The sequence below is a fragment of the Arvicanthis niloticus genome, chromosome 1, assembly GCF_011762505.2.
Source record: "Arvicanthis niloticus isolate mArvNil1 chromosome 1, mArvNil1.pat.X, whole genome shotgun sequence".
NCBI lineage: Eukaryota > Metazoa > Chordata > Mammalia > Rodentia > Muridae > Arvicanthis > Arvicanthis niloticus.
The window spans coordinates 8,577,154-8,592,349 of NC_047658.1; the positions used below are offsets into that span (position 1 = coordinate 8,577,154).

Consider the following 15,196-nt stretch of genomic DNA (forward strand, 5'->3'; position numbering starts at 1 on the left):
GTTTTGAAGACACACCAGACCAGAGAAATTTAAAAGGATTTAATTGGGACTAGATTACAGTTTCAGAGGTTGAATCCATTATTATCATATTGGGGAGCATGGCAGCAGGCCATGATGCTGAACTAGCAAAGAGCTACATCTGAGTTCTGCAAGCAGAGAGAGAGAGAGAGAGAGAGAGAGAGAGAGAGAGAGCTAGCTTACCACTGTCCCAGCTAGAAGGAACATTTACAGAGAGAGGGATCAAGACTGCAGGACAATTAAGGAAGGAGGCAGCAAAAGGCAGGGTTTCTCTGTGTGGCCCTGGCCATCCTGGAACACACTCTGTAGACCGGGCTAGCCTAGAACTCAAGAGATTGCTTGCCTCTGCCTTCCCAGTACCGACCTGAATTAAAGGTGTGCACCACCATGCCAGACTTATTGGCAACCTTTTTTAAAAATGCAGATAGACAAAAATAAAAGGCCAGGTGTGGTGATTTGTTCCTTTAATCTCAGCACTTAAGAGGCAGAGAGGTGTGGATCTTTCTGAGATTGAGACCTGTTTGGTCTACATAGGGAGTTCCAGGACTACCAGAACTACATAGAGAGACCAGTCTCAAAGAACAAAAATCAAAAATTGACATCCAGCTAGGCACATTCTACTGATACCTGGCTGTATTTACTCAGGCACTTGGAGGCCAGGAGTCCCCTGAGGAAGATAATCAATCCATGTTTCATTGGAAGTTGACTGTTTAATGTAAGCACCGTTTTTAGCCTTCAGAGGCAAAAGCAGTCTTCCCAACAGACTCCAAACAAGTTGGAAGTACAGAAATACTGCTCTGCCCCATAAACCCAGTCAGTATAATACTAAGTCAAGGCAGCAGCATCCTATGATGGAGGACTTCAAATCCATCGCAGCCCACATCACAAGTCATTGCGGCCACTCAGGGCCCCTCATCAGAGCAGGTACCCAAGCCCAGCCACGTATTTAATCATGGCCTCATCACACAAACGCACCCAAGTAGGCACACACAAACAAAACACTCCACATTGGCGTTCTGGCGCATGCAAGTCACACTCAGACCCCAAATCAGCGGTTTGTACGTGGTCCGGTGGTCGGTGGGAAATGTAGTGCAAGGTCCGCAAAACCCGGATGTCAGGAAGGCGCGCGTGGCCAGCAGCCCCACGGACGCGTCGCAGAGACCCCTGGGATAGACCTAGCGCGCCACACCGCGCAGGCGCACACTTCTAACCAGCGGGCTAAGGTGAGCCTGGTGGGTCTTGTGCGTGTGAAGCGGGCTGGTGCCGGGCTGGTGCCGAGCGATCCCGGCTGGGCGTGCTGAAGGGGAAGGCTGGGTTAGGGCAGACAAGGAAGGAAAACGCCCGCCAGCGAAAGCTCAGGCCGTAGAAGCAGCGAGCGGAGAGAATATAGCGAGGGCGGGAGCCGAGAGCGCGCCCCCGGGAGGGAGGGAGTGAGGCAGGCGCGCCGGCGTTGTGGTTTTTGTGGATTCTTCCCAGGAGACCCCACTTTTATAGGCAGGGCTCAGTGTTTTAGAAAACGATTGTTAACCAGAATGGTAAGGGGGAAGTGCGTGTGTCTGCGTTTTAAAGTGAGTCAATTTGTTTGACAGTGTAGGACTCCCGAGAGAGAACGGGATTCCACTTGCCTTGGGGATCTCTGGGATGTGGACAACAAGTGGTCAGTACCTTTTTGATTGAGTCGAATTTTGAAGTGTTTGTGTTCGAAGTCCATGAGGACTCGTGAGGTTGCCCTTTATGGGACGCTTTAGTGGAGTACGAGAGAAACCTCGTCTTGGCTAGTTGGCATCGTTTAGCTGACGTGTTATTTTCATGGGCACCATGTAGTTGCTGGGAAGTGAACTCAAGACCTCTGGAAGAGCAGTCAGTGCTCTTAACCACTGCCCCAATCCTCTAGCCCCTTAATCATCATTAATGAAGAGAAAATAAAGTTTTTAGAGCGTATCACTGTATATTGAGCAACCCCAGACTGAATGGTGACTAATATGTTCGAATAAGCAGAACACCATTGAGAATTTACAGTTTAAAAAAACAGTGGGTGTGTAGCTCACTGGTTAAAGCCCTTGGTTAAAGTCCACTCTCACCCCCCCCCCCCGCCCCCCAGTCAACCCGAGTGCCTCAGCAAAACAAGGCAGAAACAACCCATCCCTGAACTTTCTCTTACAACAGCCATTTCAAAATTCCTAGTCAGGAGAATTTTTTTCTCCTACTGCTATATGAATTCATGGAAAATTCAAAATTTTCTGCAAGGCATTCTTAAGATACTAAACAAAATGGGCATTTAAATACATATCAGTTTCATAGTAGTTATTTAGCTAGTCAGACTTGATGAAGCTTTTGCGTGTATGTGTGTGTGTACCTTCAAGACAACATCAGATGCCCTGGATGGATCTGTAGTTACAGGCTGTTGTGAACTCCCCACTGTGGGTGCTGGGAACTGAACTCAGGTCCTCTGCAACAGCATCAGCCACTGAGCCATCTCTCTAGCCACTGAAACTCCTTGTCTTACTATTTTCTTAAAGGCAAAAATCCTCCTGCTTTTGAAAACCTACCATGTGAAAGGTACATACATGACGCCCTCCCCCTGTTCTCCAACCTCCATTTTGTCTCCTCTGCAGGGATTAGTGTCCAGATGAAATGGACTGGGAGCTGCAAAAGAGAAATCAGATCCAAGGACAGCAGGAATCCAGCATAACTGGTAACTGTGATTTAGCATGTCTTCTCTTATTTCCTACAAGAAGCTGCTTTCTGGGACCCTCCAGATGTACTTCCTTTCTCTTGTGTTCAGCCTCTTCTCCGGCTGACCCCTCCTGTTCATCTGGATATGCAGGACCCACCTGTTTGGGTGAGATCTTGTTTGTCCCTTGAGTGTTCTTGGATAGGATCCAACATTACCCAAGCAGCTCCCCCCTCCCCGGGGTCTTCATCCAGTGCTGAGGTGAGAATTACTTACCTCTTGTGACCTGTGTTTTGGTCAAGAATTCTTCACAACTTTAGTTCCCAGTGGCACGAGGGTGCAAGAAGCCTCTTGCTTATGGGAAAGCAGCGTATACCCCCATCCCACCGCCCAAAAATTACATTTAAAAAAGCACTTTACCCAGTTAAAGATGTACTATTCTCAGCTTTCCAGCCTATTGAGGTTAAATTAATGGACACAGAACTTTACAGAAGGGAAAATAGGACTTCTGGGTTAGAATGAAGAATGCTTGACATTTGTCTCAGTTGCTGTCTGTGGGGTTTCACTGTGACTGAATCAGAAGTTACCATCCTGTTAAAGGGGCAGGTATGATGGGCTGGAGACAAGTTAAGGTGAGAATTACTCACCAGAGATGGCTCATCAGCTAAGAGCACTGACTTCTCTTCCAGAGGTCCTGGGTTCAATTCCCAGCAACCACATGGTGGCTCACAACCATCTGTAATGGGATCTAATGCCCTATTCTGGTGTGTCTGAAGACAGCTACAGTGCACTCACATACATTAAATAAATAAATAAATCTTTAATGGTGGAGGGCAGTTGGCATCTGCAGATTGGCTCCACTGTTAAGAGTACATGTTGCTCTTGCAGAGGACCTGGGTTCTGTTCCTGGCATCCACATGGCAGCTCACAGCTGTTTTTAATCTTCTGTCCTCCAAAGGTAATAATGGAAGGGTGTGTATACATACACATTCACAAACTACCCATACACATAACGTAAATAAATGTAAAGGTCAGGGCTAGTCATCCTCTGTAGCCGCCAGCGGCTACGGGTACCGGGTTCACCTGAGAGGAAGGCTGGGAATGAAGGGGGAATGGAGGGTGAGAAGAGATGAGGCCAAGACAAAGTTCTCTGATCAAGGCCCCAAGTTTAATATTTTGTTTTCACATATAAAGGGTAAGCCCCACCCCCATGAGTCTCTTCTCGGTTCAGCCCAGGGGCTGGGTAAGGAGATAGCAGCCAGAAGGTGTCAAGGCAAGTTCAGCAGGCTGTCTATTCTTCTAGCTCCGTAGCAGACTGCCCGGCACCAAGGCCAGCAATGTAATGCATCCCATGTCCTATTGTTTGGTCTCTGTGGTAAACAGCATTCGAGCCCGCTCAGGTTGGCAGGCTGGCAGGCTGGCAGGCTGGCAGGGTGGGGGAAGGGCACAATCCTCAGCTACGTAACAATTTTGAGGCTATCTTGGGCTGTATAAGACAATGCCTCAAAAAGCAAAGAACTAATATCCACCTAGAAAATAAAATTAACCCCTACAGTTGGCAAATATAATAAATTTAAGAGCTTATTTACAGATAAGAAACTAGTTTTTTAAACTTAAGCTTATCTTCTCAGATAAGTAGAGAACTAGAAATTAGAATCAGAATCAACGCCTCTGAAATAGATAATCATAATACATGGTGCATTCACAGTGCTGCTCGGGCGTGCTCTGTCGGGTGTCCCATGTGTTGGTATACATGGTCTTACCTAATTAAGGAACAGTCTGGAAGCTATCCGTACGTAGGCTTATATGTTTTCAGAACCTACTTTAGTGAGGGTTATTAAACACTTCAACCTCCCTTACAGACCACTGACCAAAGGCAAAGGAGGGAAATGGCTAAAAGGGCAAGGCGGATGTGGATCTGTTTAGAAGCAGTTCCTCGAGGCCATTCCAGTTTGTTTGTTTTTTTGTCTGCAGTCCAGTCCATTGCCAAACACCAGCCGGGCAGTGGTGGCGGTGGCGCTCGCCTTTAATCCCAGCATTTGGGAGGCAGAGGCCAGCCTGGTCTACAGAGTGAGCTCCAGGACAGCCAGGGCTACACAGAGAAACCAAAAGAAAAAAAAAAAAAAAAAAAACCCTAACAAACATTGCCAAACACCAAACATGAATCAGCAGTGTGAGGCTCAGCCAATCGGCATGAGTTCACCAAAGCAGCAAGATCCAGCCAGAACACCACCAGAAGTTCTTTGGTGTGTTTCTCTCTAAGAAGTCACGAAAGGGGAAGATCAGTGAAGACAGCGAGGCGAACCAATGTAATAACGTTATCAGTTAAGACCAGCGTCAGTGAAGCTCAATGAAGACCAGCAAAGAAGGGCAAGGTGGACCAGTGCCAGACCGTTGACCGCCGTCTGTCGGGTTATACTTATACTCTTTCCAAACATCACGTGTTTTTCTCAAGTGTCTGCTCCAGAATAACATCACACTTCAACTGAGCCTCCAAATAAGCCAGAAATTCTCACTTTAACTGTTGGTAACTATAGGCTGTTTGGGGAGAGGTGCAGCTTGCCCTAGGTCCATCATGTTCTAAAAGCCTGTATCCTTGGATGCGGGAATGAGATAGTTCATTAGCACCCATTATTACACTTCTTTAGGATGTACAAAGGAGATAACTGTCACGCAGACATGCTCTTACGTTACTTGTGAACCATGGAAGTTAGCAGTGAACTAAGTAAATTCTTATGCATCCACCTTAACCCCTTCTTGGCTTTGCTGTTGTAGGTGCTACCCTACCCCTTTCTGAAGAAAGACTGATTGTCTCTTACAGATCTCAAAACCATGGCTCAGGTGAGGTAATGGTTCCCTCTCCTTGGGAAGGTATTTGCTTGTTCTACCCTGTCATCTCTCACACACCCATTTGTTGAAGGGTTAATAATTATAACCCTGGTCCTTGTGCACGCTAGGCAACTGCAGTCTTGCTGAGTACGAGTCCTGGTTTGTTTTTTGAGGATATTTGAGTATTTTCCTTTTTTGTCTTAAATCTTCCCATCACTTTTTCCCCCTCAGAAAGGTTGTCTCCCTTTAGCCTCCCCCAGAAGCTGAAACAAACGCATTTGTTTGTATCAATGAAGCATATTAACACTGAACTTGCCACATATGAATTGTAAAATGATACAGTGCTAGAATATAGCTCAGTTGGTGGTCCCTGCCTAGCATCCACTCTGTTCACTTCCCAGCACCATGGGTGGTGGTGCATGCTCATACTTTCAGGCAATAAAGATAGGAGGATTAGAAGTTCCAGGTCGTCGTCCTTGGTTACACAGCATGTCTGAGGCCAGCCTGGGCTGCATAAGTTGAGACCAGCTTGGGCTTTGTAAGGTCGTAACTGAGCTCATCATGTTAAAGCACTCTCTGCCAAGCCTTGTGACCAAGAGTTTGAGATGCAGGACATACGGTAGGGAAAATTGTCACATGCAAGTTGGCCCCCACAGATGCACCCACACACAAGGTTACCCCTGACTCTACCTGCAGAGGAATAATGGTTTTTAAATATCTAAACCTTTGTCCTTATCCACATACCTGAGTAAAAATGAAGATAAGATTCATAGAATGTTACCAGAAAGAAGTGAGAATATTCTGTCTCAAATGTAAGGATAGAGGCCTGCTGGCAAGGAGCCAGGAGCCCTGTTTCTTCTGTGTGTTCCCTCAGTTCTGCTCACAAAAGTTCCTAAAAGCGTGTTGACTTCCAGTAACATCTTTCCTAGAATACTAAGGATATTACATTTTTTCTCTTTTAAAAATTTGTTCCAACCAGGCATGGTGGCCCATATCTTTAATTCCAGTACTTAGGAGGCAGAGGCAGGTAGATCTCTTGAGTTTGGGCCAACCAAGGCTACAGGGTGAGACCCTGTCTCCAAAACAAAAATTGTGTTTTAATTTTGTTCTTAAAATAATTTATTTAATTTTTATTCAATGTGCATTGCTATAAGGGTTTCAAATCCTCTGGAAGTGCAGTTATAGACAGATGTGAACTGTCACTTGGGTGCTGAGAATTGAACCTGGGTCCTCTGGAAGAACAGCCTGTGTTCTTAAGCACTGAGCCATCTCTTCAGTTCCACAAAAACTGTTCTAATTTTGTATTTGGACACAGAAGTAAATGTACATACATGCCACTGACTGAACTGAGGTGTGTAGCTCACAATATTCTCTTCTCAGAGATTGGTCCTATCTGTTTTACTCAGAAAATTAACCTTTATACATTTTAGAGTTCTTGTTGCTGTTGGAGACAGGGTATCACTATGTAGCCCTGGCAGGCCTGGAACTGTGCCAGCCCTGAAGGAAGTAAGCTGTTTACTGACTTGAGAACTATAGGGTTTAAGAGACCTTCAGGCAAAAAGTTAGGAAATGGACAGTTAGTTCTTACTGTAGTTGTCGCCCTTCAGGCAGTGTGTTTTCTTCTGTTTTCTGCCTGACTGAGTTGCTTTCCAGTGCCTTTCTTTAGTTTATCATGTGCTCTGTCCATATCTTTCAGTGATTAGCTGAGTGCATATTCTTAGGTGATTTATTCTTTTATTGTTAATAAAACCCTACCATTCTTTTTATTTTGAGCATCATCTCATTACTCAAGCTGGCAATAAATTCACTCTAGTTCAGGCAGACCTCCAGCTTGTGACTATCCCGATTAACCCTGGCAAGGAGACTTGTGCCACCAGAGCCTGATGGAACCATTCATTTCAAAGTACAAAAAATTTATATAATTTACATCCTTGGTTATGCCAGAGAATTTACCTCTGACTTGTAAGACACCATGGTTTCTATGCATGCTACAGCAGGCTGTGGGTTTGTGTTCCTGTGTCCTTTCCCATGTGCATGCCCAGAGAGCACGTGTTCTTGTTCCCTAATAACCTAGGTGCTATTAATAACCTAATAACCTATACGTGCCGTAGGACATGCTATGGGCATAGAGCAGCTTCACAGTAAGTCACAGATTAATTACATTTTGTTAACCTGTATATGTATGTGTGTGAACATGCTGCATGTGTGTGGATGTCAGGACAATTTACAGGAGTTAGTTCTTAGCTTTTACCATGTGGGTGCCAGAGACTGAACTCCAGTCATCAGGTTTGGCAGCAGATTTGCCCCTGTGAGCCACTGTGGGAACCTAGTAACTTACAGTTTAAATCAAAACAAGGGCAGAAACGTAGTCATGCTTTTATAATTTTATGACTCACAAAGAGGGATAGAGAGCTCCTAGAGGTGAGAGATGCTCAAGCACTTGTCTCTCTTCCAGAGGTCCCAGGTTCAGTTCCTAGAAGCCCATGGTGTCTGACAACAGTCTGTAACTCCAGTTCTAGGGACTTTGACACTGTCGTCTAAACTTCGAGGACACCAGGCATGCATATGGTGCACAGGCATACATGCAGGCCAAACACTCATATACATATTGAATAAATCTAAAGAAAATGTTTGAAAAAGAGTAGATCCCAGCTGTATGTGGAGGCACAAGGCCTTTAATCCCATCACTTAAGAGGCAAGGCCGGCAGATCTCTTGAGTTTGATGCTAGTCCAATTTACACAGCAAGTTCCAGGACAGCAAGAGAGAAACCCTGTCTCAAAAACACCAAACAAGGGTTGGAGAGATGGATCAGCGGTTAAGAGCACTGGCTGCTCTTCCAGAGGTCCTGAGTTCAATTCCCTGCAACCACATGCTGGCTCACAACCATCTGTAATGGGATCCAATGCCCTCTTCTGGTGTGTCTGAAGACAGCTCCAGTGTACACATATCAAACAAACAAACAAACAAACAAACAAACAAACCAGTAGTTTCTAACTACTTAAGCTGTGTCAGTCACCCTTCCAAATTCTGCACTGCAGGGATTCGTGTCATTCAAGGATGTGACTGTGGACTTCAGTCAGGAGGAGTGGCAGGGCCTGGACTCTGAGCAGAAGACTCTGTATACGGATGTGATGTTGGAAAACTATGGCCACTTCCTCTCCGTGGGTATGAAGCGCCATGACACTGTATTTCCTCTCAGGACACCTAAGTCGGCAAACTCTCAAATTTCAGGAATTCTGGTTTGGAGAAGGGCTATTTGATCTTCACCTCCTAGAGGAGGTGAAGTTTACTGTTACACAAAGGAGAAGCATTCAGATACACACCTTAATCATTTTTAGTATTCTCAACTCTATACATGTAAGACTGTATGTTGAGCATATTCCCTTCCAGGTCCCCATCCCTACCCTCTGCTTTTGGCTAGAAATGTGCATTACAACTAGGTTCTATCCCGGGTTCCCTATTGTTACATTTTCTTTTCCCTTATTAGGCTGTGACATGTCTAAACCTGATGTCATTGTCAGACTGGAGAGAGGGGAAGAGCCATGGACATCGTTTGCAAGTCATGTCTCCTTAGGTGAGTTTCTGATTTCAAACATAAAACTGAAATAATCAGGTAGCATGGCATATCATTGAAATGTTTTAAATATTCTTAAAGGTTTTTAACTTTGAAATGACCATCTCACTTACAAAACTTAAACACAATTCTGAGCTGGGCATGTTGGACACAACTGGAGTGCTAGAATTTCAGCATGTATACCACCCTACTCAACCAAAACATGTAAAAAACATTTTTTAAGGTTTATTTTTATTTTATTTGTATATATATTTGTCTGTATGTATTTCTGTGCACCACTGGTGTCTGAGGCCAGAAAGGGGTGTTAGAGTCTTAGGAACTAGGGTTCTGAACAGTTGTGAGGCACCATATGGATGCTGGGAGCTTAACCTGGTTTCTCTATAAGAGCTCTTCCCAGGCCCCTGCACATTGCTCTCCATTCTGTCATTTATAAAATATTTATGAGAGACTGAAGGACTATTAAAGATTCACTGCTAAGCTTGTTGGTGTATGCCTTGATGCCAGTACTTGAGAAGCTGAACTGGAGGATTACCATGAGTTTGAGGCCAGCCTGGCTTACCTAATGAGTACCAGTCAGAGCTACACAGTAACACTCTCAAAAAAAAAAAAAAAAAAAGGAAGGAAGGAAAGGAAGGAAGGAGGGAGGGAGGGAGGGAGGGAAGGAAGGAAGGGAGGGAGGGAGAGAGAGAGAGAGAGAGAGAGAGAGAGAGAGAGAGAGAGAGAGAGAGAAAGAAAGAAAAAGGGTTATTTTTGGTACATAACAAGTTTGAAGCAAGCCTGAGCTACATGAAATCCTGTTGTGTTTCAAAAATATTTGTCGTTGTTGAAATGACTTTTCTAGTTGCTAATTACATCCAAGTTTTAAATAGAGCATGATGGGAAGAAATATGTATAGGTTTGTTGTTGTCTGCCATAGGTTTTCTGTTTTTATTTGTTTTGCTTTGTAACTTGGAAGTGGATTGCTCTAGTTCTTCTGCATGTTAGACTGTTTTATAATTTTTTTCCCTTGCAAATTCATGGAAATTCACTAGTTGTTATTCTTTCCTAGAAGAAAACGGGAAATCAAGAGAGTTTTTAACAAAATTGAAGGAACACGAAGATAAGTACTCTGGGTCATTTGTATATATTAACTATAGACAAAGGGTATTTACTCTATTAAACAATCCTCTTAACTCCAAAGACCTACCTCCTAAATATGACAGTATTTTAGAAAATGTTTCAGAATTAATCAACTGTAATCTAAACCCTTCAAGAAAGAGATTCATCGAGTATGATTGCTATGTGAAATCACACCCAAATTTCATGCAAGATGCAGGACAACCTGACATCAAATCCCACACTCAGAGGGTCGAGTCCTGCAGCCACAGGGATGCACTTGTGCAGCCTGAGCAGGCTGTAACTGCAGCACAGTCATCTAAATGTAAGGTCTACGAGAAATCATTTCTTAGAAAGGGAGGCTCAGTTACACTCAGTAGAGTGTATGGAGAAGAAAATCCATCTATATGTAACAAAAAGAAAAGGGCAGCAAATAGGGAAAAACAACATACATGCACTGAATGTGGGAAATCCTTCTGCAGGAAGTCAGTGTTGATTCTGCATGTGGCGATTCACATGGAGGAAAAGCCTTACCAGTGTCATCAGTGTGGAAGCGCATTTAGAAGGAAGTCATATCTCATTGGCCATCAGAGAACTCACACAGGAGAAAAGCCCTTTGTATGTAATGAGTGTGGTAAGTCATTCCGCCTAAAGACAGCTCTCACAGATCACCAGAGAACACACACAGGGGAGAAGTCATACGAATGTCCACAGTGTAAGAATGCCTTCCGACTGAAATCACACCTTATTCGTCATCAGAGAACCCACACAGGAGAAAAACCGTATGGCTGTAATGACTGTGGCAAATCTTTCCGCCAAAAGACAACTCTTTCCCTCCATCAGAGAATTCATTCAGGGGAGAAGCCCTATATTTGTAAAGAATGTGGGAAATCTTTTCACCAAAAAGCGAACCTCACTGTCCATCAGAGGACTCATACAGGGGAGAAGCCCTATATTTGTAATGAGTGTAAGAGATCATTCTCCCAGAAAACAACACTTGCTCTTCACAAGAGAACACATAATGAGGAGAAGCCCTATGTGTGTAGTGAATGTGGGAAGTCCTTCCGCCAGAAGACTACTCTCGTGGCACATCAGAGGACACATACAGGGGAGAAATCTTATACATGTCCTCATTGTGGGAAGGCCTTTAGGATGAAATCCTACCTCATTGATCACCACAGAACCCACACAGGAGAAAAACCATATGAATGTAAAGAGTGTGGGAAATCATTCAGCCAGAAAACAAACCTCAATCTACACCAGAGGATTCATACTGGGGAGAAACCCTATATGTGTAACGAGTGTGGGAAGTCCTTTCGCCAAAAGGCAACCCTTATTGTCCATCAGAAAATCCATACAGGGCAGAAGTCCTACGAGTGTCCTCAGTGTGGGAGAGCTTTCGGCAGGAAGTCCTACCTCATCCATCATCAGAGAACTCATACTGGAGAAAAGCCCTATAAATGCAATGAATGTGCAAAGTGCTTTCGCCAGAAGACAAATCTCATTGTTCATCAAAGAACTCACACGGGAGAGAAGCCCTATGCATGTACTGACTGTGGCAAGTCCTTTAGTTATAAGAGGAACCTCATTGTCCATCAAAGGATTCATAGAGAAAATATGGAAACACAGTAAGAGGGAAGTGATGTTTTTGTGAAGTCTTTGCAATTATTGTTTTTTTTTTTGTTTTTTTTTGTTGTTGTTTTGTTTTGTTTTTCGAGACAGGGTTTCTCTGTATAGCCCTGGCTGTCCTGGAACTCACTCTGTAGACCAGGATGCTTTGCAATTACTGTAAACCTTTACTATCTAAAGAAAAACATGCTTCCACATGTCATGTTATTAAAGCTCCATACCACTGCTTCCTAGTATATGAAATAGTTACACTCATTGTTGTTTTAGATTGTTCTGCCAACTTTGAATACTTTATTTAGAAATGCTTCCAATTGGACAGGGTAGAGCACATGTAACAATGCCAGCACTTAGGTGGCAAAGTCAGGAGGGTCACAGTTACAGAGCAACTGACCTACATACCAGGTTTCAGGACAGTTAGGGCTTCGTACATGAGAGAGACCTACTCCAAACAACAAAAACTGGTGTAATACATGTAGGAACAAGTTACAAAATGACTACCAGCATTACTAGCCATAAGAGAATAAAAGTGAACCTAAGGCTCATAGTATCCTCTATTACTAAGATACTTGTTAGTTCCTGTAAGTGCATTTGCTTACTTTTATATTTTAAGCAGGTTTTATACATCTTGCTTTTTAACATCATGTTTTCACATTTTAAAGAAGTGACAGTGCATTCTTCTTAACATTCCATTTTAAGAATATATTTCAATCTAATAGTGGAAATATTTATTTTAATGATACTTTCATAAAAAATACCACTGTTTTTGTATATGTCTTATGAGGTTATATATATATATATATTTCTGATTATTTAATACCAAACACTGGAATTTTTCTTGCCAACATGTACGTCTCTTTAGTTATGGTACATTCTGCAGTATATACCAGACTTTTCCCAAAATCCATTCTTAAGAGAGCTAAATATAAATCAATGTGAAAAAGGAAATCCAAACAGTAAATCCAAATGGAACTTCTATCTATCTATCTATCTATCTATCTATCTATCTATCTATCTATCTATCTATCTATGAGACAAAAAAATCTCACTATATGGTGCTGGCTGTCCTGGAATTCTCTCTTTAGACCAGTCTGGTATCAAAGTCAGATCTGCCTGCCTCCTGACTGCTAGGATTAAAGGTATATGCTGGGCTGGAGAGATGGTTCAAAGGATAAGAGCACTGGCTGCTCTTCCAGAGGTCTTGAGTTCAATTCCCAGCAACTACATGGTGGCTCACAACCATCTGTAATGGGATCTGATGCCCTCCTCTGGTGTGTCTGAAGACTGCTACAGTATACTCATATACATTAAATGAATAACACTTTTCTTAAAAAGTCTTTATACCCATGTAGTGGTCCATTTTAGTGGCTTCACTGTGCCTTCACTTAGAAATAATACTTGCTAAAAATAGACTTTAAAGTCCAGTCATGGTGGCACAAGCCTGAGGTACCAAAAGTTGAGAGGCTGATGCAGAAGAACCGCCATGAGCTCATCCAGTTTGTACTACACAGTATCGTGGTTTTCAGGCCAGGCTCACAAGATGCTATTTTTGTCTACCTAAATACAATAAATGAAATGTGGAAGTCTTTAGCCATGACTCAATACTTAACACAAAACCAAAAAAGATTTCATATTAAGGAAAAATGTTCCAGGGTTGCTTTTACAGCTCACCTGTAACTAGTAAGCATCAGAGTTCACGCTAGAGTAGGGTCTGTTCAATAAAGGCAGCAGGAGTTAAACCAGAGTAGTGCCTACACTGGAGTTGAGATGGTTTTCATATCCAAGCTCTTCAAACACTGAGGCAAAAGGTTCATAAGTTCACAGCCAGCCTGAACCACTTAACAAGAGCCTGTCTTCACATAGAAAGTTAAGCAGGACTATGGTGTAGCTCAGTGCCTGAACACTTGCCCAGGACATGCAAGGACCTGAGAACCCCAGACCACTAACCTTTGTTGGTTTTCTTAATTGTGTCTGAGTCTTCTGCTTGCATGTATCTGTGTGTTGTGTGTGCAGTACTCAAGGGCCAGAAGGGGATGTCACCACCTGGGACTGGAGTTCCAAAAGATGTGAGTGATGGAGCTTAAACTGAGGTCTTGGGAAGGTCAACTAGTGAGCTTCTGTGCTTCACTGCAGCCCATTCTCCATTTTAAAAAATGACTGGGGGCTGGGCATGTTCCATGCTTGTGGGCAGAAGCCTGTGCAGGTCAGTTCTGGCCTCCCACTCCACACCAGTTGGAAAACTCAGCTTGTCACGTTTTTCAGTGAATCTTTATCCACTGAGCCTTCTCTAGCTTTGTGTACACATGCATATACATGTTCACTATACATATAAAAGCACACACACACACACAATACACATGAAAAAGAAGGGGAAAAGACTGCTTTTAACTATTGGTGCTGACTATGAAGGCATCCTTTACTTTTAGAAGATAGCAGCCATGCAGTGGTAGCTGGTGGCACACACATTTAATCCCAGCACTTGGGAAGCAGTAGTAGGTGGATCTCTAAGTTGGGTTCAAGACCAGCCTGGTCTAGAGAACAGGTTCCAGAACAGCCAGGGCTACATAGGAAAACCCTGTCTCAAAAACAAAGCAAGAAAAAGTAAAAAAACGAAAAGGTGAAAAGATTTGCAATATTGTCCAGTTGTTTACATTCTCAAAATCTGTGTCAGAATTTAACAATGAAAACTGCCTTGCAGAGTAATTTATACTTTCTAGTGAATTCAACTGTTTTTATATAAATGAATGAAACACAGCTCTTCAACATGAAAGCCAGTTTATGAATTCAGAGTTACAAATCATAACACCTTTCCACATGAGACTGACAAGAATGTGAAGGATTCTGGGAAAACCATACTTTGGTATATTTGGAACATTTGGACATTTATGTTATCTGCTAATTTTCAAATATAATAGCTGTAACCTGACAGCTGTCCTTAAATGTTTTTTGTGTCTCTTCTTTTTTTACCTGCATGGAAGGAAATGTGTGTGTGCACATCCTTTTGTGAGTGTATACAGAGGCCTGATGTGCTTGGGCACTATACACTTACTTTTATTACACTCATTCACTGGGGCCTGCGCTGGCCAGTGAGCACAGAAACCCTGCCATCCACACCTCCTCAGAGTTGGGATCAAAAGCATGCTCTACCATGACCAGCTTTTTACATGGGTTTGAAGGGCCCTGGGTGCTTTTGCCAGCCTTACACCCACCCACCTCCAGTCAAGGCTAGGCCAAGTTCCACTCTCCACCCACAGGATCATTCTTGAGCAAAAAATTCTCTGAATGTACTGACTGATAGATAACTCACCCTCTGGAAACTCCCAAGGTGTCATGTTTGCTAGCCAGTAGATTTAAAGGTCAATATATTTAGCCAATAAGT

At 43.3% G+C, this 15,196-nt stretch overlaps 1 protein-coding gene across 6 annotated transcripts; it reads left to right on the top strand.

Annotated features, from left to right (window-relative positions):
• Positions 1-1,036: 1,036 nt before the first annotated feature.
• On the top strand, positions 1,037-14,757 carry Znf567 (zinc finger protein 567). Of its 6 annotated transcripts, XM_076931284.1 has the most exons (6): positions 1,176-1,241; positions 2,634-2,713; positions 5,468-5,533; positions 8,561-8,687; positions 9,010-9,096; positions 10,145-14,757. In XM_076931284.1, exons 3-6 carry the CDS (start codon positions 5,525-5,527, stop codon positions 11,821-11,823), a joined length of 1,902 nt encoding a protein of 633 aa, XP_076787399.1. In that variant the 5' UTR covers positions 1,176-1,241; positions 2,634-2,713; positions 5,468-5,524; the 3' UTR covers positions 11,824-14,757. The 6 variants fall into 6 exon arrangements, with proteins under 6 accessions (XP_076787388.1, XP_076787399.1, XP_076787391.1 ...); XM_076931273.1 differs by having other exon boundaries at positions 1,037-1,241; positions 5,468-9,096; XM_076931276.1 differs by lacking the exon at positions 1,176-1,241 and adding an exon at positions 1,657-1,675 and having other exon boundaries at positions 5,468-9,096.
• Positions 14,758-15,196: the final 439 nt, after the last annotated feature.